This window comes from Leuresthes tenuis, unplaced genomic scaffold, assembly GCF_036924035.1.
Source record: "Leuresthes tenuis unplaced genomic scaffold, fLeuTen1.0.hap1 SCAF_10, whole genome shotgun sequence".
NCBI lineage: Eukaryota > Metazoa > Chordata > Actinopteri > Atheriniformes > Atherinopsidae > Leuresthes > Leuresthes tenuis.
Genome location: NW_027325364.1, coordinates 13,419,749 through 13,446,767, shown reverse-complemented (window position 1 = coordinate 13,446,767; position 27,019 = coordinate 13,419,749). Strand labels below are relative to the sequence as shown.

Here is a 27,019-nt window from a genome sequence, read left to right as displayed (position 1 = left end):
TTCAGTAGAGTTAAAGTGATTTTATTTCATTTTAAAACAAAGTTGTAGATTACATTTTATGTGTGTGCCAGATTGCATAGCTAACAATCTATCCTTCTGTAAAACACTTGCATATTTACTACCTTTTAAGCTACGAGGGAATCCTCCGAATTTGTCTCACTTATTTGCTCAGATCAAACTATCCCAGCAGGCCCTCGGATGTTCTGAAGGCCGGGAGGCAGAGAAAACAGTCTACAGTATGTCCTGACTGAGCTCCAACCCTCCCCCATCTTGTAATCGTGCTCCTTTGATAGTGCCGTCCTCCATTGTGGGTCATCATGGAGGACAACACAGTGTGAGATATACAATCTAATACCACTAGATAGCACTCTTAGCTCAAGCAGATTAACATCACTGCGGTATTCCATTCAAAACACACACAGCACGCAGTAGACCTTGTGGCTGATACATGAAGAGTTTCCACAGTACAGTACCAGTAGACATAAAATGCTTTTATTATTCTGGATATAGAGGCAAAAAGTTTGAGCTGACATTCTATGGCATTGAGTTATCACTGTTTTTTGATGTTTTGTTTTTCAGATGCACACCATCAGAGGCAACAAGCAAAGGTTACATGTCATGCAAACTAGATAAATAATGTGGATTTATGTGTACCTTTGCTATAAAGTCAATCATCCACTGGCAATAATGTAGTGCTCTTAGTTTAAAAAATGAAAGAGGAAGAAATGTACATACAGTATGTAAACAGTCAAAGAAATTGCACTTTCTTGGCTTGTTATTTGAAGCCACACTACAGAAAGAGAGCAAAAATGTAACACTGGAAAAACTAATTCACTGTCACTGATTGTCTGACCAAAAAAACAAAAAACAAAAATAAAAGTACACTCAGCTAAAAAAAAAATAAAATAAAAAAAAAAAGAGGGAAAAAATACGTAACTACAAAAAAATCATATACAATCATAGTCAAAGAGAAATATCTGATATATTGGTCAGCTGTATAGTTTGTTAAAAACATCTCAGTAAAATGATAGTTTGATTATTACCTTTTATGTATAATCCAGATAGTATTGTCATGTATAATACCAATTTTACACGCTACTACTGATGGAAGAAAAACTGGTCTCTCTATGCACTGTACATTCACATGAAACTGAGCGCTCACTTCCACTAAGTGGATCAGCCCGGTGCTCCTAAGATGAGAACAATCTACGATGCATTTTTACAGAAAAATGACCTCCGTTCCTCAAATATTCACAACTTTAAAAAACAAAACCGGAAAACTAAAAAAAAAAAACCAACAGAAGTTCTTATATAGTCCTTATCAGAGGAGATATTGCTTTTAAAGACTGCATGAGTTCGCTTAGGTACGCACACAAGACAACATGGCACTTCTACAGAGCATTAGGGGTAAATCGATTCTCGTTTTCATTCCCTTTCCTCCCTGCTCCTCCTCTCCGAGGACATTCTGATTGTCAATGCTCTGAAGCAAAGAGTGAAACATTCTCAAAGGCAGTCTGAAGTAAACAAAACCACTTTTTACACATTGACCTCCCCTCCCTCGGAAGCAATACTGAAAATAGTTAACGTTAAACATTCCTAGCATGAATATACTCTGTCCATTTCTATTAGAGACGGCGCTCAAGCTGTCCTTTTTCTTCTTTTTTTTTCCAAAAATAACCTCTTTCTTAAAACCTCATTAGAAATTCTCTTGCAGCGAAGCCAAAATTCCTATTGCTAAGCCCACCCCCTCCCCTGCCTATTCACTGGTACATGGCAGACACTATCGTGTTAAAGTGAAGCAAAACTCCTAACACTGTCTCAACAGTTTTTAACTGGCTCACTTCTCCTCGTGCCATTTTCCCAAAGGTGCAATGTGACTTTGAAAGCTTAACAAGTAAATGAGGGTTCAATTTTGACCTACTTAGGGCCCAGGCCACATTTGTGTTCCCCGGGCGGGTTGCGAGCTCCTCGTTTCTCTGGAAACTACAGAGCTGAAATGCTGGGTACCGTACACGTCCACTTTCAACCTCCCGTGCAATATCTCTTTTTTTTTTCCAATTTGCTTAAGGTGCCGAAGTAAGAGCAATCAAAGTGTATGTGTGTGTGTGTTTATAGTGTGTCCACTCAGCATACATACAGTCTTTAGTGTGCTTGTTCATCCAGCACTAGTGCAAATTCATTTCAGCTGGTCTGTTTCATTTATTCGTCCAGGACAGTCTATCTCTGTTTCTTCTCATCTCGGACAAAAGATGGGTTGCCATGGTTTCATCCTTGGTGTGATGACCTTCAGAGCGCTAGGTTCAAAATACTCATCTATCTGCGTGAGAGATGTCTTTCTTGCATTTTATGCCACTATAATTATCAAGCTGTCCTCTGCTTTTCTCGTCTGTTCTCTGGAGCGCTGCTACTGTTGATAGCAGTATTGTGACATCAGTTGTTGTCCATCTGTCCAGTGGTGGGCCTGGTCCCTTTCCCAGAGTGGTTCCACCTACATAAAGACAGGATACTATAAACAAAATAGTACATACATGTCTGGATCTCCTATTTGGTAGCTGATACTTCTCTTACCTCTCTCTGTGTTAGCTTATGAATGCTGCAGGGTCAAAAGTAAATCATTCAGCCGTTTCGTCCTCTGTTCTCTGCTGCTGGCCTCTCCTTCCCCTCGTTTTATTTCTTCTCCCTTCTGCTCTTGTCTGTTCTGGGTTTTGGTGGGCTGGAGAGAACAAGTATGCAAAACTAATCACAAAAGTTTTTTTTATCCTTGCATTGTTAAAAGATTTTCTCTTTTGCTCGTGTGGGTGGTGTTAGGCTTGTTAACTCACACAGGGGCTGGCAGTGAGCAAGCTGGAGGTGTCCTGACTTTGGTGGTTGGGGTCACTGCTGATTACTGTCACCTCCACCCCCACGGACTGATCTAAGGGTTAAGTATTCTGTATGTTAGCAAAGAGAGGAGTTGCAGGCAGAACATTATGTCTTTTAGAGACACAGCAAATTATGAGTGTTCTTGTTCCCCTTGATTTCTTTCAGCAATCAGTCAGAAAGTCATTGATGGAAAGTGTGTGGTTTCACTGCTAATGGGGAAAGTTAATGCCTGCTGGGTTCTTGGACACCAGCAGTAGATGACAGAAATGGGGAAACATTTCTACAGGCTGTATTTTGTGGTTGGAAAACCACTTAGTTTAAGCTGCTGAGTATGATATAGAAAGACAAGCCAAACACGAGGACAAACGAGCACACAACACACACACACATGCACACATAGAGTAAAAGACGCAACACAGAATACAAAAAAAAGTTTAAAAAAGGTCACCCAGCTCAATAAAATATGAAAATGTATAGAGTTGAACCACAGATGCACAAACACCTACAGAAACAAAAACTAACACACACACTTGCTTCATGGACCTGACTTGATGTGGCTGTCGTCCCCACTGGATCCATCACAGGACAGAGGTTGCGAGTCACCCTCCTCTCCCTCCTCTCCTTCCTCTCCCTCCTCGTTTCTCTCTCTCTCCCTTTCTATCCTCATTCGGATCTGTCGGTCTCTCACGAGCTCCCAGTTCCTCACGAGGAACACGTGGTGTTTGACCACAAAGCTCCTGGCCCCGGCACACAGGGAGAAACATTAGCCATCGACGCTGACATGAGTTCAGCTGCAATGCATCAAGTGGTTTATCGTGTAATGTGAATATCCATACCTCTCACTGCTGGTCAGAGGCTCCATGTCGAGGTGAGGGAACAAGCTGGTAATGTCGCTGGAGCTCTCTTCCTGTGTGGTAAAAAGCACATGCACAGATGCACGCAAGTTTTAGAGAGTAATTTATCAAAGCTACACTGGAATAACACGACTTTAAGCCACAAAACTTACCGCTGTCTGCTGGGAGGATGCAGTCCTCTCTTTTATGCGGCCTGAGTGAATTGAATATACAGTAAGATACAGAACTAAAACAGCAGCTAAACATGATAATAACATTTCTAATATTGGCAACTCACAGTAACGGCGCTTCCTCTTCAGAGGGACAGCAGGCTGTCGGTGAAGCTGTAGCAGAATAACATGAGAATTACTTCCGAGGACATTAAAACCACTCTGAAAAGCTATATTCCATTATTCAAAAATGCTTGTAGCCCTCTGATTGAGAAATTCTTTACCTGATTGTGCTGCCACAGCCACATCACATCATAGGGCAACTGGAAATGAATTCTCTTTAGCCTTAGGTACTTTCCTGGAGAAGATTAAGGGAGTTTGGATCAATAATCACAGCAAAAGCAAACCACTAGCAGTGTATTCATGTTCTTCTGCACTCACCAACGTGTATGGGGGCAGGTAAAAGGCTGTACTCGTGCTCCCCTGGTGTGTACTCCATACTCTCGCTGCAGTTCTTCTGGGCTTGGAAGGGGGTACTAAGACAGACAAATAAATCAATGAACTAAACAAGTCATTCAAAAATGTTATAGCAGGTTGTTTACGTGTCAGTCAACTAACTCGGTTGTCTTGTAATCATCAGAGTAAAGCCCGGCCCTCAGAAATTTCTTCCTGGGAGGACCATCAGCTCTCTCTTCTCTGTGGATGGTTTCTGGTTGGGACAGAGGCTGGTCGACATCTGATTGGCTGAGACATTCAGGGAAGGTGTCACACTCGGGTTTATCTGTGATGAGACTAAAAGGAAAGCACAAAAAGAGAGGTAGAATGATAGAGAGGAAAAAGAGAAAGAGAGAGATGGCACTGGTTTAGTACACAGTGCTGAAAACAGTGGGTTAATATAAAAGTAATGAGTGGTTGTATTGAATATTCAAGTCAACCAGCTCCAGTTTTTACCTCTGATAACAAGGAGAGTCACCGTGTTTTCTCTTCCGACCTCTCTTCCTCTTTGCCTGCAACTCCAGCTCTGTGACTTGCTGTGCCGTGTTGCCTCCTCCTCTTCTCTCTGACATAATTTCATCTTTTCTCCCTGCTATTTCCCTTCCATCTCTGTTGTGGCTGCGTGCTGGCAAGAGGTCAGGTGATGACATGGACAGAGTTGCAGATGAGCCAATTGGAGAGGATGAGATGGAGGGCAGTGGATGCTTCCTGGGCCGTCCTGGCCCCCTTTTGTTTTTCACTGCCACACTGGCTGGAGTTGGCACACTTTTATGCTGCCCCCGGCTTCTGGAGTCACCTTGTAAACCTGCAGTCACTGAAATGGAAAGCAGGAGGGAGGGGGTGAGGCAGACAGAGGCAGGAGGGGAGGGTGGGGTGTGTGTGGTGGACAGGAAATGAGACAGATGTGGATCAGTGATTGAGCCGGCAGGAGGTGTGAGGTGAGGGCAGTCTAGGCTGAGTCATGCGGATGGACCACAGATTAGGTGAGTCACAACATTTCCTCTGACCAGATCACTTCTGGGAAACGCATTAAAAAGTGATTTATGAGCTGAATACACACATGCACAGGCTGTAAAAAAATGAACACAAACACAGTAAAGTGTGCATACCTTTTAACTGAGCATGCACACTTATGCACTCTTGCACACTATTTATTTGTACACATACAGTCTAAGCGGAACTCACTCTCTGTTGGATAGCGAGCAAATATATTCCACTTCTTTCAAAAACAACATCTTCCCTCACTATCTCTCTTTGCCCCCCTTCTGACCTCCTTTCTATTCCTTCATCATTCACTCCTGAGGTCATCCATCTTTTTGTTCCATTTTCCACAGCCCCTGACAAGACTGACCACTCTTTCCTTATTGGATTTTTCCAAGTCAAATAGGCCCCGTTGGCCAGCAGTGAGGAATAGGCTGAGCTTTAAATAGCCAATATGGTGGTTAACTAATGACTGTGTTCACTGGGCAGCCTAGGGCTGCAACAGCATGCGGTTCACTGCACACCAGGAAGATTTCAAAGATTTTCTGGCAGATTCCCCTCAAGATGCTGACTCCCGGCTACAACACTTCTTTAAAATTCTTCCAGAAGTGTCTGCAGAGCGGCTGTGTGCACGTGTCAGGCACTACTCTTGCATAGCAGAGAGTGAGTTTGAAACTGGCTATAAAAAGAATGGAGTCTGATTTCTTCTCATACACCCTCCAGGCTTTGATGTGTGGCTCGACAACACCTGAGAAAAGCAGTGCTGTCACCATATTGTCATTATACGATATCAGTGCCAAAGTTTCATCTCCACATTTGCGAAATATAAAAATCTGTCATACTGTGCAAGTTAAAAGAGGCATAAACCTATTATCTCAGGTGGCTGTCATGATTTGGTTGCTATTGTCATATTTCAGTGGTGTTTGCCTGTTTTATCTAGATTACACTCAGTATTCACATTTTCTGCCAATGAAGCAAAAACAGAACACAGCTGTGCAGCTCAAAAAGCAATGCTTTCAATGGATTTTTGTTGTAGCTTTGAGCACACACAGTTTCCAGCCAGAAAAATACTATCATGCCCACATAGTTTCCCTCACACTTGAGCCACACACTTGTCAGTTATTTGCTCGCTCACATATTTATTGATCAAATCATTCATGCATCCTCACCTGCCTCCCTCCTCTCTGTCCATGCCGGCTCATCTCTCCTCCATGACCTCTCTCCACTTCCTTGATTCCTACCGGCCAATCCGCTTCTCAGACCCCTCCCCCCTGTTGCCATGGCAGCAGAGGTGAACAGGTTGGTGTGCGTTGGGGATGGGGACGTCCTGTACAGGTGTGACTCGTGAATATCCTCACCGTCTTCATCCTCTCCGTCTGATGCAGTCAGTCTGCCAGTGGAATGGTCGCCAGTGAAGCCTTTCCAACTTGGGTTTGAGTTTCCAAATCCTGAGCTTCCCAGGCTCCCAAATTTCATCCAGGTCTGGCCCAAACCTCCCCAGCCTCCTCCGAATGAAGACAGGTGTGAGGAACCCAGCCCCAGTGAGGTGAGAGATGTGTGTTTATACCTCTCTGCTGAGGATGATGATGAAGCAGCTGCAGAGAAGGGGTCATTTCCGTTCTGGCGTAACCAGGGGGATTCTTTTGACAGCATGCTCCCTGATCCTCTTGCACCTTTCCTTCCTCCCTCTCCTTGCCCCAAAATGAACCCCGATCGTGCCTTTGAACTGGTCAGCATCTCTCTTTCCAATATATCATCCTCCTCATCCTCATGTAACTCGTCCACGTCATCCATGTCTCGCCCGCAATGCCTGTGACGATGTTTATGTTTGTGTTTATGTTCGCTCCTCCCACAGCCACAAGAGAGACTGGATGTGAACCCTGAGCCTCCCCCTCCTCCGCTGCTTCCCCCTAAATCTCCCTCAACCTCTCCGCCTAAAGCTCCTTCCCTCAGTAGCCTACTCCTCCGCCTGTGGAATCTGGCAGGGTTGAGAAGGAAATGGGCATGGTGGGGTTGATGGGGGGCGTATTGGTGAGGGGGTGGAAGTGGGTATGAGCCGGGTAGGTGGTGATAGAGTGTTGGGGGCACTGGGGGATAGCTGCTGTAAAACCCCATATTTTCAATGGTTTCCTGGAACTTTGACGGGCAGCCACACTGCCTGCGGTCTGGCTTCCTGTTGCAGTGACAGGGGAAGAAAGGCTGCGAAGTGAAGGAGGGACTAGCAGAGAAAGAAGGAGGGTGAGGCGAGTAGAAGCCATTTAGATTGATCCTGAATATGTTGGAGCGGAGAGAATGAGGGGAGGAATGATGTCGCCTTCCTCCAGGAGTAGCACTCCCATCAAAGCCTTGCCCCAGTCCTGTCCTCGCCCAACTTCTTCGTCCAATGTGGACCTCATTGAACAGAGCTATCAGATCATCTAGCTCAGCCAGAAACTCTGGATCCTGCATGTGCAGCTGCTGGTGCTTCTTCTTATGTTTATTTTTCTGTTTCTTCAGTGCATTGTGCCCAAGGCAGGGATAATAGTCCGAGTGAGTGCACTTGTTGTGTCCTGGGCAGGGACAAGGACACAAGCAAGTACAGGAAGAGGAACAGTCGTAATCCCTACGCCTGTGCCGGTGTCTGTCTCTGTGCCGCTCCCCAGTATTTGAGCTGCTCAGAGGGTTGGTGAGTCTGGGCATGTGAGAGAGGGGGGATGAGACTGGAGAGGGACGGTCCGCAAGAGAAGAAGGGAGTCTTTGCCCCCCCAGAATCGCCCCCGAACCCTGACCCAACCTCAGCAGTCCTCGAGCTCCCCTCAGTTCCCCTCGCTCTGAGACACTGTTATTATCCGTCCCAATCCCGCTGTCACTAGGCAGTGTTTCGTCGCTGTGTGACTCACTCCTGGGGGATTGGGTCGCCTCTTTCAGATGGCTGGGAGAGCCAGGTGTGGGATGAAGAGGAGGGGTGGGACAGTAGAGCTTACATGAAGACTGGTGAAAGGGGAAGTGATGTCTTCCCTGACATGGACAGCTCTTCTTTACAAAAGGAGAGAGGGATGAGGAGGAGGGAGGGCGGGGGGATGTACAGGAGGAAGACGGGGAAGGGAGAGAGAAAGGGTGAGAAAAAAGGAGGGAAGACGTCGGTTCCATGAGGCTGACTTCACTGTAAGGACTCTGGGCACCACTGGAGTGGGTAAGAGACGGGGAAGGAAAAGGGTGAGAGGGAGGGGGCTGTGGTTGGTTAGACGAGAAGAGAGATGTTTCAGAAGGATTGGTAAACAGAGACGGCTGAGTGGAGTTCTGGGAGCTGGAATTTAGATTAGCTGTTTGGGATTTAGGCTTGCGTCCTCGCCTCTTGCCCATGTAGATGGTGCCTCTCTTGCTCACATTGATCTGAGGGCCCAGCTTACTCCCAAAAGAGGAGGACAGGGCTGAGAGTGTCTGTACCGTTGTAGCCTCAATTGATTTACACATTCTCAGAGAGGTGTCCCCATGTGCTGCCTCGCCTCCCTTTCTCTCCTTTCCAGCAAAACCCGACATCATTACTTTGTGAAGTCTCTTCTTCTTTCTTTTCTTCATCTCATTAATCAGTCTCCTGATCTTTAGCTGCCGGTTCCCCTTTTCCGGAAGGTGAAAATCGTTATTCCTCTCCGTATAATCGGTATAATTCAGTGCATCTTCACCCTGATCCTCAAGGAGTGGACGTTTGGGAGGACGACCACGCTTCTTGGGACTGGATTTAGACTGAGCGGCACACTGCAGTACTGGACTTGGCTCCAGCACAGGGGCTTTCTGGAGTCCGTCACACCCCAGAGGAGGCACCTCAGTTGTGACATCGCTTGGTGAATGTCGAAGGGGAGGTTCATCTAAGCTAGAGCTGTGGGATTTCGGGCGGCCCCTTTTTCGGACAACGTTTATGGGGAATCTGGAAGCAGGGGGGCTCAAATCTGATTTGGGATGATTCTGCTTTGGGGTTGGAGGTTTGACTGCAGAAGACAGAGGGGAGGAGCTGCTGGATAAGGAGGTAGAGGATGCATGGTGTGACTCATCACTCTGCTGAATACTGGCTTTGGCAGGAAGGGGCGTCTTAGTGATCTGGGGGAAATTTAGAGAAGGATTATGAGAGGAATCTGAAGGGGATTCCTGATTTTCCGCCCTCTGAGCACGGTGCACCAGCTTGGTCCAGCTGGGCCTTCTTGCTTTACGTTTCTTGAGCGGTCGGCTATCCTGCTCTTGGGGAGAAGAAGGGGGAGAAATGGGAGCATGGGCAGAGGACGTGGGCAGAGGGGGAGGAGCAGAAGAAGTAGAGTGGGTTGGAGGCACAGTTGAATGTCTTGCGACGTCTTGTTCTTTTGATTTACTGGTATCACCTGTTGTTGCTGGCTCTGCTTGTTTGGCTGGCTTGCAACTATCATCTGTCTTGTCATTCTCATCTAATCTGCTAGGATTCATTACTTTACAGGTTTTATCTAGTTTACCATTACCAGCTGTTTCGCAGCATTTGGCATTGTTCTCCTCTGTTCTCTGCCTTTCTGGACTGAGCTTTTCTCTCTTTTTCTCAGCTTTTAGTTCATCCCAGCCTGAATGATCAGCTCTGTGTTTATCATCCTTTTCTTTACCATGTCTTGATTTTCCATCTTTTCCCTTCTCCTTTTTCTTCTTCTTTACTTCCTCCTTTCTGCTCTCATTCTTTGCACTGTAAGCATCAAGTCTATCTCGCTTTGATATTTTATCTCTCCGTTTCTCTTTCTTAGCCTTTCTCTCTTTCTCTCTCTTTTTCTCCAGAGTTGTCTGTAGAGAAGGATCCTGACCTTGGGATTGGGCAGAGGAGAGATCCACAGTGGGGCAAGACTGCGGTTTGGGGGTGATTGGGTGATAGGAAGGAGAGTCTGTAGAGTCAGTGGAGACTGGAGGCCTCATTGAGGAATCCATAGAAGAAACAGAGGAAAAACTGCTGTGTTTTCCAGCTTTGTTTTTCAGAGAGGTTGAAGTGCTAAGGATGTTTGCAGAGCTTCTCCCATTCGACAGTCCCTTCTGTTTTGCTGTCTGAACCAAACCATTATGTTTCTTGGAGTTCTTCCCATCATTCCTGGTTTCTAGTGTGGAGACTGTCTGAGTGGTTGAAGCTGTCTGGTCTGTTGTTGGTGAGCAGGGTTTGGGTCCTGCAGGGACAGGCTGGCCATTCACAATTGGAAGTTTGTCTTTCTTCACTTTCTCTGATGAGCCATTTGAATTCTCTTCTGTCTTATCGGCCAGCTTGACGGGAACCTGGGGAATGCAAACACACGATCTCTGTCACAAACAGCGGCGGTTTTGACATCCATTACTTTGTTGATGATTGCAGAGAAGTATGATAGAAAAGAGACAGTAACTGAAATGCCTTTATTATTGAGTGTGAGGATAAAATCACTCAATCAGGCAGAAAAACGAGGACACACTGAGGAGAAGACGAGAGTGAGGTGATGAAAACAGAAATGGGGTTGACACAGAAAGAAGAAATACAAAAGGTAGAGAAACACAGAGGGAGAGTGGGACAGTGACAGAGGGGGGAGTGAAAGATAAATGAGAGCAGGTAGAGAAAAGAGGGGTTGTAAAAATAGAAGAGAGGAACGGATATAGAGAGCCAAGCAGAGAGTGAAAGAGAGTGGGAAAGCGTTGCTATTGGTAGCTATAAATTGCCACTAATACCGATGAGAAGGCTTGACATTTCATACTTGTTCTGTAATTTTGGTATGCCGCTGCTTGAGTGGCGTTTGAGCAGCTAAAGCTATAAGCTTCCCCTTGGGTGATTATCATAAGGACTGATGGCCCAGTGTAATAACTCCAAGTGGTTGCCGTGCTGTTTTCCTATTTATAGGTCTGTTAATTCTAATGTGCTGCTTAGGTTTCAGTTTTGAGACAATAGCTCATTTTACAAGTGAGGACAAAGCTGGGTGACTTTGAACCATTTAGGTGCATCTATAACGCTTGGTGATTAACTGTGAAACCCAAATCAGAGAAACAGCACATGTGCTATTAATATTCAGATGAAACCCCTTGGTCATCGCAACTTTTATCTATTTTCCTCTATTTCAAGCTAACTGGCATGAGAGATGAATTACCTTGTCCTCAACCTACCTGTTTGACAGTCTTGGTCCCTTGGCTGTTTGTGGCAGGGGTGGACTCTGTTGATGATAAAGACGGTGGCTGCGCTAACGAGGATGATGATGATGATGATGATGTAAGTGGTGGTGAGGCAGCAGTTGCAGTTTTTTTGGACGTGGTCTGGACAGCATCCAAGTCTGAGCATTGCTCTCTGTTTGCCTCGTCTGTGGTGGAGCTACTTTTACTCTGCTGGCCTGCGCCTCCATCTCCATCCACCCTCAGCAGTCCCCCCCTGCCTTGTCTCTGATAGGTTCTGATGGTGGGTTTGCACACGTAGCTTTCCAAGATCTTGGGCGGTTTTTTGGTGCGTTTGGCTTGAAGTCCAATGCGGACTCGTACATTTCCCTCAGGGCAGCTCGTCTCTCTGCCAGAGATCTGAAGCTCCTGCTGCCCCACACTTCCACAGCGCCCCTCGATAAGCAGCTCCAGCACCGTCCCCTTGTCTCCTTCCCTCTTTTTTCCTGCTACTCTTTTCTCCTCCTCTTTTTTCCCCACATTTCCATTTTCCCCCTCCCCTCTCCTCTTCTTCTCTGCCACCTGGTCCTGCTCAGAGTCTTCAGGTGCAGACGTGGGGTCCAGAGTGGAAGCGGCAGTTGGAGGGGTTCCCCCCTTCACTCTCTGGTCCATCAGAGAAGTCAGGGGGGAGAAGTAGGGTGCTGTGGGGTTCCCAGTATAACAATTTTAAATGAGCCCGGAGGGGCGGGTAAAATGAAAGGTAGAAAGCAGAACTGCAGGTGTAGATCAGAAAGGTTACAAAAATAGATCCTTTAATAGTCCAAGTACAGTTGAATGCTTTCATCCAGCGAGAGCACAGTCTCTGTCTTGTCCTTCACGCTTTAGCTGAGTATATCTGAAATAGAAAGAAAGGGGAAGAAAAGATCTGTGATTAGTCATTTCAGTAAGCTCAGACGCTGATTCGCAACAGTACAGGAGTTGAGGGGAAAGTCCCCTTCCTGCAGGCAGCTGTAGAGAGGTGCTAAAGTCTGTGTCCACAGAGATGATCTCATCATACAGAAAACCCAGGAGGCCAATCAACGTCGCCGTTTCCCAGAATGTCAGCACAAACTGGAAGACTTACTCACATTCCCCAGAAACAGCATCGGCTGGTTTTCTGTAGCAATCTGCAAATAACGACAGATGTGAAAGGCAGCCAACACTCCCTAAACTCTTAACACTTTTACTGATGTTCTTATCCCTAGTGTACCTCAGCCCAAATCAATATATCAATCAGCTCCTGACTAATTCAACACTTGATCCAGTCTCCCACCCCTCCTCTCCCCAGTGTCTTTGCGCCTTCTGTTCTCAGCTACTCCCACAAGCACTTCTCCTCCCACCCTTCCCGCTGCTGTACTTTCTTTTCTCTCTGAAACTCCCCTTTTCATGTTTGGCTGTAAGCTTTTTCATGCATTCTCTATTAGTCCCATCCACTCTCTTCCCCTCTCTGCAGACCACACAGTAAAATAGTCAGCTCACACACTGTATCCATGTTAATCAGAACCATATTTCCTCCTCCAAGTCGTTCTTTTCCTCCTCTCCAGCTTAAATCCCTCCATTCACAGTGCAACCATTCCCCTCCTCCCCTTTCAGTAGTGGTAACACAAATCCGTAGGAAAGGGTAAAACTTATTTTTGGAAAGGAGTGCAAATTCCTCCTCCTCCCATTGCTTCCTCTAAGTCAAGTAAGCTTTTCATTGACCCCATTGTAAATGGACTTTTAATGTAACATTACAGCAAAGAAACACACCCTAAAATAACATTCTCCTCACCAGAAAAACTTTCACTCTCACTCACACTGAGACCAGATGAGTTACCGAACGCATCGAAGGGAAGCAGCATCTTCTGTCACGCTTCCTTCATTATTCTCTACTCGTTAAGGGACACATTCGCCCATTTTCTAATAAAACACACCCTGCCAAGCATTCTTGCAGCTCTCTCATGAGAGCCTCTTATGAAATAGCTCATCTGTCTCTCAACGCGCCAAATTACCCGCTTAAACCTACAAGAGCATCTCAGATAATGTTTTCATTTGAGAGCTCAGTGGGCTATCTCTCCTGCCTCTTGGTTCCTCCACACCCAAACGCTTTCCTTGAATCACACAGAGCACGAATCAACATCTGTTCCAGTAACTGCTCTTATGTAACAGAATTGGAAAGCTGTTTTCAAGGCCAATCCTACTTACAATAAAATGAAATAAGAAAGGAGGTGGACGGTGGTCGTCTTAAAAAATAGAAGCCACTTTTCTCTATGGATGACACAACTGAGTCTCCTGGGTTACAGTGTTGGCCTGCACCACAATAAGAGTGGCAGGTTTTCAAACTTGAAAGGGCAAGCCCATTCAGCATCCCTCAAAGAGCATACTAATAGCTTTTAATACTCTCTGGAGCGATACCTCTCATACATAACTCAGAATTATTCTAACATTAGACCAGAAGCTATTTCCAGTGACAGGATGATGGGTGGACTTGACACTGTAGTCAGTGCGGTTCCTCTGGAGCGCTGAGGTGACGATTAAATCATGATAATGGCTCACCATATTTCCAGTCGTCATCACATCCCGTGACAGTGTTATCATCGATAACGACAACACCATTATCATCTGCCTGACAACAGCATGAGCACAGCTGGAAATTAGGCTTCTGTGATGGCATCTCAAATGATTGAACCCTTGAGCTTTGCAGCCGGAGCCGCCTCCCACTCCACCTTTACGGGGAAGTTTTTCACGTGAGTTTCTCCTCCACGCACACGCACACACACACAAACAAACACTTCGCTCCTGTTAGTGTATTAGAAGTGTGTTGCTCGAACATTGCGTACCCTGGTCGCAGCTGCGTAGGCTAAACGTTGCTACTGTAGATACAGTACGGACACTGGGGGTGTTACCGCACTGGAGCGACCTATCACTGGTTAACTGAGGACGTCAACAGGAGCTTCCTTCTCCATAATGACTTTGCGCACCTCCTAAAAGCACCATCCGCCTGATGCTGTCGCACTTACAAATGAGACACACATGCACGTGTAGTTGTTGTCGTCACTCCTATCTCCGTTATAAAATAAAACCGTCCGAAAAGACGCACAGCTGCAAACTGAAACTCAACATGGAAGTAAGAGGCGACGTAGCATCAAAAATATGCCTTCTGATGGTGGTGTTTGTGATGTGGTTGAGTCCCGAGCCACCTTTTTTTCTCTTCTATCTGTCCTCTGCTAGTCCCCCTGCTGGTGTCAGCAACATTGAAATAAGAAATATCACCATGCAAGGAGAACAGAGGGGAAACACACTCAGCAACAAGGGGTAAAATTAGCGCAAAGCGGATGCACAAATTCTCTCTAACCTGCTGAGCTTAGGGCTGCCTCATGATGACAGGCCTGCACACATTGATACAGACTGCCATGACAATCTGTAATAAGGCTACGTAGGCTACTTACCCGAGTGCGCGTCCCAGAGCCAACTGCGTTTAGGCAGGAGGTGAAGGTGTTGCTGTCCTCTTCCCCTTCGCACCAACAGCAATCCGCCGCTTTTGGTGCATTAGATGTTGCTTTGATTACATAACTAAGGCAAGCAGAGGTTCAAACACCCTCTAAAACCGAGTTTCAGTCCCATCAGAGCGCAGAGCCTTCTGTGCAACAACATTGGCGCGGGTGTTTTCATAATCATACAGTCGACAGATCTCCGTCGGCGCGTCTCCGCAGCTAGGTGGCGGACTGGTTACACTCTCTGGATCTTATTTCGCCCACTTCTCTCGGGGAAAGTTACATCGCTCCCGCCACTTCTAATGGCTCATCTCGCTCTCGTATGCATACAGGCTGTCGGGAGGACGGGTTGAAGGCTGCAGCTTTGTATGTGTGTGTGTGTGTGTGTGTGTGTGTGTGTTCGCGCGCGCTGGGGTACAGGCTGACAGTGCAAAGGGGCTGGTTGGTGGATGTGCGGGAATGCAACTGCGTGGCCATTTTCATGTGACCAGAGGAGGAGATAAAACGGTGAATACAGCACAGGATTTCACTGCGGTTCGTAATAGGCGATTGGGGAGGGCTATTTAGACGTTTAATAAAATGGCGACGACTTGGCTGAAGTAGGCTGCTGGTAGGATTTGGGGAGCAGCTCAGAAGTTGCAGTGCGTCATGCGAGATGAGATTCAGTTCACACTGGTGGGAGAGGAAGATGGGCTTATTAACACTTATCGAAAAGTTAGCGTGAGAGGTGTTTACCGTGTATTAGTAAAATTGAGCATTCAAAACTGTTTCTCCCCCACTAGTGCAGTATGAATCTGATTAAGACGAAACATAAAGCAATTAATAGTATTGAAAAAACAACAATATTGTGAAAGTGAGTGACGTCAATATATTGTTATGATTGTTTAGTTTCTTGTTAATAGCAGCTGAAGCAGTACCCATATCATAATTTTTAATGGGCCCATACTGCCCCCTTTCTCCACGGGCTATGTTGCCTCCAAACGCCCATGCACATGTAAACACTATATCCACCAGCTGGTTATAAACGATGAAACCTTTCTGATGAGAAGTAAAATGTCATTAAGAATATAAAAATAAACTCCAGTTGCCTTTATTCAAGCACTTAGCTTCACATATATGCCAGTCATCCCAGCCTTGGACACTGATGTACCCCCATATCATCACAGACTCTGGCTTTCGCACCTTTTGCTGATAACAGCACTGTTATCTTTGCTACCTGGAAACCAACATATCTTTTTCCCCAAACACAGCTCGAACGTGGACTCATCTGACCACACAGCAGGTGTCCTCTGTCTTTCTGTCTATCTGAGATGAGCTCATTCTCAGATAACTTAGCAGCGTTTCTGCGCAGAGTTGATTCATGGCTTCCTCGTTGCGTAATATAGTTCAGGTTACATTTCTGGATGCTGCAGTGGACTGTGTCTGTATCGGAGAATGGTTTTCCAAAGGTACTCCAAAGCCCCAGTGGTATGTATATGGATCTGGGGTTATGATGGTTCTCATGCAATATCCCTTGCAAACTCAAAGGTCACACACATCCAACAGCGGTTTCCATTATTTGTCTTTATGCGCTGAGATTTACCCCTAGATACTCTTTAAATATATATTTGTTGGCTCTAGCGACTCTTATTTGGCAATGGGTGGACAGAGAAGGGTGCAGAAAGAGTAGGGGATTAGCAAATAGCAAAGGGCCCCAGTCCGGGACTCGAACCACGGCAAGCTGAGCGTCAAGGAACTATAGCCTCTGCTCATTGGATGCCTGCTCATCCAGTAAACAGCGCCTCTCCTTGAATCTTTTCATGAATTTTTACAGTGTATATATTGAAGATCAAAAGTTCTTTGTAATATAACATTGAGATATATCCCTCTTAACTTATTGAAGATTCCTGAACTGAGTTTGGCACAAAATGGTGAGTCATGACCCTTCCGTGCTTGGAAAGAATATGACTTAAGTGGATGCTACCTAATTCTGACACCCTCAACTGTCCCCAGTTAATCTGCTTATTGTAGAATCATCCAAAATGGGGAAACCTGTAAATTGTATAAATGTATAAATGAACATGGAATTTGAAATTTATTTACATTTCTAAATATAATAAAGTTGGCAGTGAAGACATTGAAAATCATCCTTATGTCTTTACCTGTGAGACTTTTTGTACTGGTGTCTGTTAACTCAAAGTTAAAAAAAAAATGGTCAAATGACAGATTTAAGTGTTATTACATTTAGGATAACATCCCAACCTTTACAGAATTGGGTTTGTACTGCTTATAGACCCAGTAAATAACAAGCATGTCTATATCTGCTGTGTTTTTCAGTATTATCAGAATAAAAAGCACAATTGTCTTTTAAAAATGCACCATGAAAAGAAAATATACCCAAAGCAAAGTAATAGATATAAAATGAAATCTTTAACTTACATTTTAGGGTCCACATACAAAACAGAGCCTCAGGGGGGTCGAGCTGCGGTGGAGCCTTCAGCAAAATTTAGGGAACAATAAAGCAAGTATTAAAATGACAACAAACCAAATTACATGTATTGAACTTTGAGCTGGTGCTCTCAGTATAAGGGCCCCCAGAGAAACATTGTTGTCACACATGAGTGTACTCGTACTCATCAAATAAATATTCTGAGAGCACCTTTTTAGGACCAGCGCATACACAGCAAAATGTGAATAACATCAAAACTTAAAAATGAACTGCTATAACCGGGAAGTCAAACTTTTTGCGACTGGGAAAAGTTTAATGACTGAATGCTGCTTCAGATGAGTCCTGCATTGACTCTGAACGCTTGTAAGGCTTTTTGTATTGATTTTATCTTGTGTTTGTTTGTCTGTTTAAACAGAGAAAGGAAGGAGAAATTATCGTTTCTAAGCAATTTTTCTAAGCAATTGTTTCTAAGTTTAATTTGCATCCTTCAGTGCTGGACAGATTTTGTACATTTTTAAGAAGTGACATAAAAATGAATAATCTTTCAGCATCCTACAAACACTTCAACACACATCTACATCTATATTATGTACAGCACTGTGCAAAAATATTTTAACTCTGCCTTTCTTTTTTTATTTGAATCCAAGCAGCCAGACTTTGTTGGAATTCTTTAAAAGTGGTCTTGAACAATGCTTCTTTAGGTTTTCTGGAGATTTCTATGTTTTTTTTTTTTGGGCACTGGCCACTTTTCACTCATTTTCAGTCCCATTCCTTGTATTTGACCATTTTACAGATTAATGTATCTTTTTGTTAAGCTACTTGACTCTGACCTACAAACCATTCAAGCATCTTAGCAAAGTATCAGATTTTAATTGTATCCATAACTGTTTTGTTACCAGCAGCCTGCCTCGAAGACAAATAATTAATCCCACTCTTTTCAGTTGTATCTATGAAAAAGGTCAAAGACAATAGTTTGACAGCCATAAAATTGCATTTTTACGCTAACAAGGTGATTCCTAAAGAGCTTTAAGCCAAAAACCTGGTTGAAAACTGGACAAGAGGAGGACAAAAGACAAATGTTCAGGCATAAAAGTAAATTAAACAGCAGCTGAACAGTATCAGAAACAGGGGGGAAGACTTAGGTGAAAGACAGGTAGATAACAAGTGCATTACTCCTGAGTTGTTTTACAACCACAACAAAAAGAGACATGCCTTTGAGTGATATTTTGTGTCTTGATTCTATATAGTTAGATGCTCTTGGAATTCTGTGACAGTATCAAAATACACTCACTTGACAAAGAAATGCAAACAGTTCACGTTCAGAGATGTCACCTTTAAACAAGAAATTGAGGATTTTGTGAACTTGTGATGTCACATCTTGAAAACTGTATATGTACATGTAACTGTATGTGTAGGGTTTGTTGTATCAATAATTAGATTATGGATTGGGTTGAGTTTTTTTTGTTTGAACCATCTTGCTCTTTTACAATGGAAGTATTTTGAGTTGAAACTTGAATAAGGGTATGACAAGAGACTTTTATGAATAGAAAATGAAGAAAAATATACAAGAAAAATGTAAAAGCATATCTAGAACTACATGACGAAGAATCTTTTACGCACAAAGATAAGTAGAAACAGAATTATATATAAATTCATTGCATTGCTTTTTTATTTTTAGATTTACAGTACAGTTGGTTCTGTATCTTTTTGTCATCGCAATGGGGCTTGTGACTTTATGTCTAATCCCTCTGCAACTATTATACATCTGTTGGTCGAATGAGATCATACAGTTGAAAGTATTGTGTTTTAGTTGTAGATTCTGACCAAAGAGAAAAAGGCCAAACAATTCCTACATCATTTCTGACAAAAATAATTACACTCTGAGGCTTTCAAAAGTGCTGTCATTTTTTCAAAATGGTGAACAAATTTCAAGTTTCTAGAAACAGTCATACGTTAGACTTTGTTCATAATTATCAGAGGCAAATTGTTCCAAAGTCAGATCAACTCCATTTTCCTCTTTTGCTGTCTCCAGGCTTGGACGATCTCTGATTGGCTGATGGCGGTTATACGTCACTTCCTGTAGTGCATGATGGCGTCGCCCATGACAGTTCTGGCACATTGAGTTCGACTGAGACTGTGCATTATATATTCTCCGTAAACTAAACTCTCGATGCTTGGCTATTGATGAAATTTGCCGACATTTTCACCACGCAACGTTTGACGAACCGACCAGCAGGTGAGTTGTTTTCGCGGCTCTAAAGTCGATTGCAGGGAGTCGAACCTAGCTGTTAGCTAAGTGTTTACGCAAGGTTACAGGGCACTGCTGTGTTGAAACATATTTTATAAATTTCTTTCTTCTTGTGCCTCACATAACCGCTGAATTGACGCTGTTTGCGTTTCAGATCATGGCCCTTCACAGACTCGCCCTCAGGCTGCGACCAACGGTGAGGTCGATTTTCCCTGCTGTTTAAGTGCACTGTGAGAAGCTGCAGTGACATAACCTGAGCCGTTCACTCAACATGATTTACTTTGGATTTTTCTGACGTAGTTGAGGTATCACGTTTTAAAAAAGGGCAGATTGCACAAGTTGTAATCTTGGGCTGTTGTGTTGCAGATAACACACGTGAGATCCATTCACACCAGTGGAGGTGGGCAGCTGCAGGAGGCTGCGGCTGTGCAGACAGAACCGGAGCCCCTCTCAGTCTGCAGAACACAAGAGAGTGACCCGGTAACAGGAGCTTCTTTCATGGGATTTTGTCAATGTTTTCCAATGGGTTTGATTGAAGACACTTTGGAGCAATTTAGACATGCAATTAGTTACCTAGTGATTAAATGTCTGGTGTAGCACAGGAATTTAATGATCTCGATATCACTGAATCTTTTCTAAACTCCAAAGACTTAATTGCATAGTAAATATAGCTTAACCATGCTGCATCTATTTTCATGATTTCGCTATGAGACGTGTTAACAGACCTCATAATCTTGACCTAGGACATGAATCTTTGTGCTTATGAGTCCAGACCAAAAAAAAGGTTTCTGATCTGTTCAAGATTACAGCCAGAATCTGTGAAGGTTTTGTCATTTCTGTCTCTCAAAGACTTGGGAATGTTAATGAACCTTTTCCTCGCAACCCGTCTGCGCTACTTTAATCTTTATACATAGATGAATACAAGCAGCCTCTTTCATTTGTAGTCTGCGCAGCATTGGCCAATCACAATCGAGAACTGGTTGCGAGCAGGTGAACGAAGCATGTGGAGGGTAAAAAGGTGCAACGCACTGGCTGAAATAAAATGTCTAAACTGTTGTCAAACGACTTATTTTTGTGACGCTGACACTCGTGTCTCTACAGGCTTGTCACTCCGAGAAACACATCGGACAGTTTTACACTCTGCCTTCCGCACATGTCCGCTCTCTGTTCCCTCATGGCCTCCCGTGGCGCTATCAGCAGCAGGCAGGTTCTTCTTTGGATGTTGGAGTTAATAAATGACATTTGGCTTGTAAATTTGAAATGACAATACCTGTAGGAAGTATTTGAATAGAAAGTGTTCTGTGTGGTTTTAGGTGAAGACGTTTAATGAAGCCTGCGTCATGGTGAGACAGCCAGCTCTGGAGGTCATCTCTTGCCTGAAGAAAACAGACTACAGCAAACCCGCTTTGAGATATTTATTCTGTATCCTTCCAAACACACACACATACACACACTCGCATGCTCTGACGGATAAATAAACAAACCCCTCTATTGTTGAACTTGAATAAAGCTGCTATCCTTATGGCGCTGCTCAGATGGGTTGAAGGGCAGCGGGAAGACGATGTCTCTTTGTCACACAGTTCACTTCTGCTACAAGCAGGGGTGGCTGGTGCTGCATATTCCTGATGGTGAGACACACACGCAGTCGCTCGCGGCAGATGTTTGTTTGCTGAAAAGAAAGGACCACACGCAGCGATAACCCTTCCACATTTCCTGTGTCTTCGACAGCACACATCTGGGTGAAGAATTGTAAGGAGCTGCTGCCGTCATCCTATAAAGCCTCTCGCTTCGACCAGCCGTTACAAGCCACAGCGTGGTTACGCAACTTCAAAATCACCAATGAACCGTTCCTTTCAAAGGTAGAAACCTTTACTCTGTGTCTTTTGCTTCGCTTTAAAAGCCTGATGACGCTGGGAGCACATTTGGACATGAGAAGGCGTTCTAAGTTATCAGACTTGTAGGCCTTAATATGTTTTAATGACTTTAATTCACTTGATATCTTAATCTGCGAGCACTAACAGGGAGGAGCTCCCTAGTGTTTCTGTTGTAATTGTGTCTACAACTACGTGCTGTTCTTATATCTCACTGGGTTTTGGTGTTTAGGAGCCCAAGCTGTCTGTATATTCAGAAGTTAAACACTCTCATCACTCTGCTTTAACTTCTAGCAGCCTGCAGCAAACCTGAGAGCTCGCCACAAACTTGTCCATCGGGTGTGGTTGTCCTGGGTTTTTCTGTAATTTAACACTGTGTTCAGTCACTGAAGCCTTGGAAACCAGATCAGTCAAAGCTCAAATGAAACAAAACTGAACCACATGTGCACCACAAACACGTTGGGCTTGAATTTAACAGCGTCATTACCAGATAGAAACGTTTGTCAGTCAGAGTCACCGCACTCTTCAGCTCGCCTCAGTATTACCCCTTTTTGGGACCCACGAACAGGAGCTGCCAGAAGGTGGAGCTCCTTTGTTAGTATTGAAAGGCAGTTGTTGCACAGACACCGGACTTTGCTCCACTTGCGTTCCTACGTCTCATCCTACCGTCATTTCGTGTATCCTGTCATGTTTTCAGTTTTGTCTTCAGCTTTTTTGTTGGGATTCAAACTGAATTTGGCCTGTTTGAACTGGCTAAACAGAAGTTATATTTACCCCGCTGTAATTTGCAGAGACTGGAGCCATTTGAGGGGACTAATCTGTTTTGCGTTACTATGACCCATAATGCACTGCAATGTTAACAACAATAGTAAACCATAAGTGAAAAGCTTTTCTCTGATATAAGAAGAAAGACATCCTGAGTCTTTTGAAAATCGTACCTATATACCCAAAGCCAATGTTAATCTAATAAGCCATGTTTGTCTTATGAGTTCATTTTAAAGCTAATGGAGTATTAGGACAGTACATGAACACTGACTGTGGGTTTGCAGCAGTTTAAGGCGCATATAAACTATAAAATCCTTTATTTACTACATTGGTGACCGAAGTCTAAAGAAAAAGACCTCTGTGCAGCTAAGACAAGAGAAATGGATTTGTTTAGTTTATGCTATCTTATTTCACCGGGGATTTTGATCTCCTTTTTGAGGAACTGCACAGGTCGTGTAATTAGATATTGGTGCTATCCAAGCGTCCCACCTGCACTAAGCAAAACTGGTGAATGGATGTGCAGTTTTGATGGTGCTCCACAGATACCCTGAGCACCGTAGAACTGGGACTTTGAAACTAGTAATTTGGTAAACTAAAGTCTGCAGGTGGCAAATTAAAGCTGAAGGCCGACCGACATCCTGTACGAATAGTAGAAGCTCACTTCTGATCAGAACTTTCAGAATAAAATCGAAGCAGATGCAGGGATTCTGGAGCTGGGTGACAGGAGTGAAGCGACGAGCTTTAGCTGCATTTTAAAGCAGAAACTTTTTCCTGGAACTAGGCTCTTTTGGAGGGTACCAGTAAGGAATGTGTTAATGTTGAGATTACCAGGAACCTTTGTGTTTGGGCTGGCACCGAACATCTCTGATTGGTCAAGTATTTCACACGTTTTGTTTCCCTCTCTCCATTTCAGTCATCTCAGCTTTTCTTGTCTGATTTTGACAAGAAAGCAGTAAATCTGAGCAATAACACATTCCTTCACGGCTATTGTGCTCCAGGGCACATGTATAAACACCCAAAACCCACACAATTGTTTGAGATTAACACATTTTAAGTAGATGGAGCCAAAGCACACTTCCTTGTTTAAATTCCTGTAGGCTGCTCTGATCAGTGCAGCAGTGCTGCCTCCACAGTGGACCACAGAAGCAGCAGCGACCATGAAAACAAAGGAGCGATTTTTAAAAGAATAAAATGTTAAGCGTTTATTGTTTCACAGCCGTCGTGTCCTAAGGCTCAAATAAAAACATCTGTAACCTCGTGGAAGTGTGTGACTTGAAATGAGTGGGAGTAAATGCAGCTAGAAAAGCCCCTCCTGGTTCAACTGTGTGTGTAGGCAGCTCCGGCTGTTGGAGAGGACATACTTGTGGGGTTATTCAGGATTTCCTGGTCAAAATGAACCTTTTCTGTCCAGGCAACCATTTACTTTATGTCCAATCGCATGAATTAATGTCGATCTTTTGGGAGAATCGGTATTGATGAATAGTTGCATTCATTTCTGTTCGCTTGCAAAGAAACACTGGTAACGCAAACTTATTTAAAAAAAAAAAAAAAAAAAAAAAAAAAAAAGAAAAGTGGGTGAAACTGTCCCATTTCCTTCCCAGATAAAAACAAAGCATCGCTACGTGTGGACAAAGAGGGAGTTCACCGACGAGGGACGCACGCTCGGAGAGCTTGTGGATCAGGTGAGTTCCCTCCCATTAGTATGAACGAGCGTGGATAACTCGCCTTTGCTTCTGTAGTTTCTTCATACCATGTAGTTTGTGTCTCCTGTCTAAGACAAGAGTTTATCTCCTTCGAGTCAAGTTTGATCTTCAGCTCACGTGTGCTCTGTGTTGATCAGTATCCAGTGAATTGAGCACAATGAAGGTTCAGCACGATATTGTTGTAGCTGTGAAAATCTCACTTTCTGTCAGCCATCCTTCTGTTTTAGTCTTTGTGGACACATATTTGTGTTTGGCTTGCCAGCGGGACCTTGTATTAGGTGATGATATTAATCTGATTAGAGCATCTGATGCTATCTCACTGCGAAGTTTGACAAAATATGTGAGATTTATAAGTCGTATTATTTCTCACCTAATCCGTCTCAAATCCAAACATCCACAGGCTTAGAATTAAATAAATTGAGCATGAAATTACTCTCTCCTACCCTGACGACCTTCCCCCAACCCACCCACCCACCCCTGTGCTGACTTCACCATAACTGTGTTGCTCTGAATCATTTTGTTTTCCTTCCACGACGTCACTGTCTTATTCCCTTTCATAACGCGCAGTCATCAGGCCTGAATGGTTTTCTGTGCTGCAGGGGATATCGCGTGTGAAGAGCAGCTGCGACGTTGTGGGGGCAGTGATGAAGGAACTCAGGCTGCAAAGCGGGCAACCAGGGGTGGACTATCGCCTGGCTGTGGTGGTGGATGGTGTCAATGCCCTGTGGGGACGATCCACCATAAAGAAGGAGGATAAGACTGCTGTGAGGGGGGAAAAAAAAAGAAAACATTCTCATTGCTGCCATGCCTTGAATTCAATGTTTGTTTTGTTTTGTCTCCACTTGTTACAGATATGAAGTCTTGTGTGTCTCATTGTCTCTCTGCCATCAGGTGGATCCAGGAGAGCTCACTTTGATTTACAACCTGAGAAAGCTGATGAAGAACGACTGGGTGAGAAGAGCACGAGTGCTGACGACAGTCACTGTTGAACATGACTTTTGAACAGTTTTTGATGAATGTTCACTCTCTCATCCCAGACCGGAGGTGCCATCATCACCACTCTGTCTCAGACAGGGTCTATTTACACTCCAAAGTCTGCCTACTTGCCACAAGAGCTGCTCGGAGAGGTCAGATGACATTTGATTACACTTAACAGACTGCCACAGCAGATTAGCCTTTGCATTTAATTGCTGACTTCGATCAATGGCATATTGACATTTTTTTTTTTATCGTCAGGGAGCAACAAAAAGGATTGTTTGTCTAACAATAGTGCAAGAAAACACATTTCTTGCTGTATTTGTACATTAAATAATGTACATTAAATAAGAAAAGGGATTTTTGCTACCATTTCATATGTAATTATAACATTTCATACAGCTGAGAAGCCTGGAAAATAGATTCTGTTCCTTGTGTTCAGTCTCTGTTTGCCAGGTGACTGGAGTCATTAAGTTGTTTCTAATTTCTGTTATCGCACTCACATTAGCGTTGTCTGCATATCACAAGGCCATTTCACTAATGGACCAGTAAATCAATCACTGTCTCCGACTTCTTCGACTTGATAGCAATCAAATCATACAAGGCAAGGCAGGATCATGTAACATTCTCATCCCGCTTAAAGAAATATGTTTGCGTTTCAAGTACATCCTGTAATACTCTTTCATCACTTAGATTTTAGCATTTCACCCCCGACTGTGTGGGCTTTAGTTTAGTGAACTTGCCTATTTTTCAGTACATTGATTTCTATTTAAAAATCTGCATTATTGATTTATTTTTCCCACTGTGCATCTGAACTGAATAAATATTAATATTTGATGTTTGCATTTGAAACATTAACGGGGCCTCGAGAGCTCTCAACACGATGTCTGTATTTTTCCACTTCAGTGTATTGTAAATGTTACTGAACTTGCGGTTTCATGTCTGTTCATGCTGTTTAAAGCCATCGAGTTAAACGTTACACAATCACCAAGACGACAGCTTTTGTGTCCTCTAATGTAACGGACCTGTCTGTTGTGCTCATCAGAGGGGATTTGACTGCATGGATCCATTTCTCCCAGTGTCTGTGCCCAACTACAGCGAGAAGGAGTTTGAGAGCTGTTACCTTTACTATGTAGACCGCCACTGGCTGCAGCATCCACAGAGTGAGTGATGATGATGTTGCTCTGTGCCTTTTCATGCTAATAATGACGTGCATGCAAGGTTTTTCTCACATACTTTATTTTTCTTTTCCCCCAACAGGCCGAACAGAGGAAGGAAAGAAAGAACTGATCTTTTTGAGCAATAGGAATCCATCCATGTTCGACAGAGTTTGTGGCTCCTTATGATGTCTCAAATATTTCTGTCACGAGAACAAACATGCAAATGTCACTGTACCAGAAATAAATCGCTCTACAAATATCCATGTCTATGTTATGTATCCTGCTGTAAATTATAATGCTCTGTGTTGGTTTGATAATAAAATGCTGCAGTAAAAATGTTTATTGACTTTCTCACGATAAGGGAACAAGTTGAATGTGAATTTTATGAATTCCGAAAACTCTCTGAAAAACTTTCATTCCGTTTTAGAAGAAAACTGTCTCATCAGACTCAACGTGCAGTTTTTAATTGTGCATATTTAAAAGAAATTGGAGACGTGCGCCTGCTCGCCATCGTATTATATCATCTTTGCTTTTAACAACACTTTGTGAGACAAATTACTGTAGTTTGGGGGGGGGGGTGTATCAGGACATATTAAAAAAAATGATTTGGTCAAATAAAGTAAAATTTAGTCATTACAACCATAGATTGACAACAGCACAGTACACAGTGTTATAAGTGTTAATTTTTCCCACAAAACATAAACAAAAATGCAGAAACAGTCTGGAAAACTAAGTACACTCTTACTGCCTCTATAGTAATTACCTGTCGGCCTTACCTGGACCATAAGTAGCAGTGAGGTGCTGCCAATCAAATGCACTTGATCATTTGGTCATCAGCAAGTGTGAGAACCTCTACAGAAACAAAAGTGTTGGCAGTTTGCTGGTCTGGAGCATTCAGTTGTGTGTTAATACAATGCCAAGTAGGAAAGACCTCTCCA

At 43.8% G+C, this 27,019-nt stretch overlaps 2 protein-coding genes across 8 annotated transcripts; one reads left to right on the top strand and one right to left on the bottom strand.

The window, feature by feature from the left end:
* Positions 1-470: 470 nt before the first annotated feature.
* Positions 471-15,333, bottom strand: LOC140316387 (uncharacterized). 6 transcript variants are annotated; one of them, XM_072394200.1, is made up of 14 exons: positions 14,887-15,332; positions 11,438-12,314; positions 6,511-10,588; positions 4,817-5,165; positions 4,484-4,657; positions 4,307-4,401; positions 4,150-4,223; positions 3,994-4,039; positions 3,869-3,909; positions 3,699-3,769; positions 3,406-3,599; positions 2,823-2,914; positions 2,569-2,713; positions 471-2,488 (listed from the first exon to the last, which is right to left on the bottom strand). In XM_072394200.1, exons 2-13 carry the CDS (start codon positions 12,089-12,091, stop codon positions 2,585-2,587), a joined length of 5,997 nt encoding a protein of 1,998 aa, XP_072250301.1. In that variant the 5' UTR covers positions 12,092-12,314; positions 14,887-15,332; the 3' UTR covers positions 471-2,488; positions 2,569-2,584. The 6 variants fall into 6 exon arrangements, with proteins under 6 accessions (XP_072250301.1, XP_072250300.1, XP_072250302.1 ...); XM_072394199.1 differs by having other exon boundaries at positions 4,817-5,174; positions 14,887-15,331; XM_072394201.1 differs by lacking the exons at positions 471-2,488; positions 2,569-2,713 and having other exon boundaries at positions 2,824-2,914; positions 3,393-3,599; positions 4,817-5,174.
* A 4,081-nt stretch (positions 15,334-19,414) lies between these two features.
* dap3 (death associated protein 3) lies at positions 19,415-26,411 on the top strand. 2 transcript variants are annotated; one of them, XM_072394205.1, is made up of 13 exons: positions 19,415-19,595; positions 19,762-19,803; positions 19,974-20,087; positions 20,709-20,810; positions 20,921-21,029; positions 21,143-21,235; positions 21,336-21,466; positions 23,845-23,925; positions 24,546-24,710; positions 24,838-24,897; positions 24,984-25,073; positions 25,967-26,084; positions 26,182-26,411. In XM_072394205.1, the coding sequence occupies exons 2-13, from the start codon at positions 19,765-19,767 to the stop codon at positions 26,265-26,267; spliced, it is 1,188 nt and encodes a 395-aa protein (XP_072250306.1). In that variant the 5' UTR covers positions 19,415-19,595; positions 19,762-19,764; the 3' UTR covers positions 26,268-26,411. The 2 variants fall into 2 exon arrangements, with proteins under 2 accessions (XP_072250306.1, XP_072250307.1); XM_072394206.1 differs by having other exon boundaries at positions 19,425-19,513.
* The last annotated feature ends 608 nt before the right edge of the window (positions 26,412-27,019 follow it).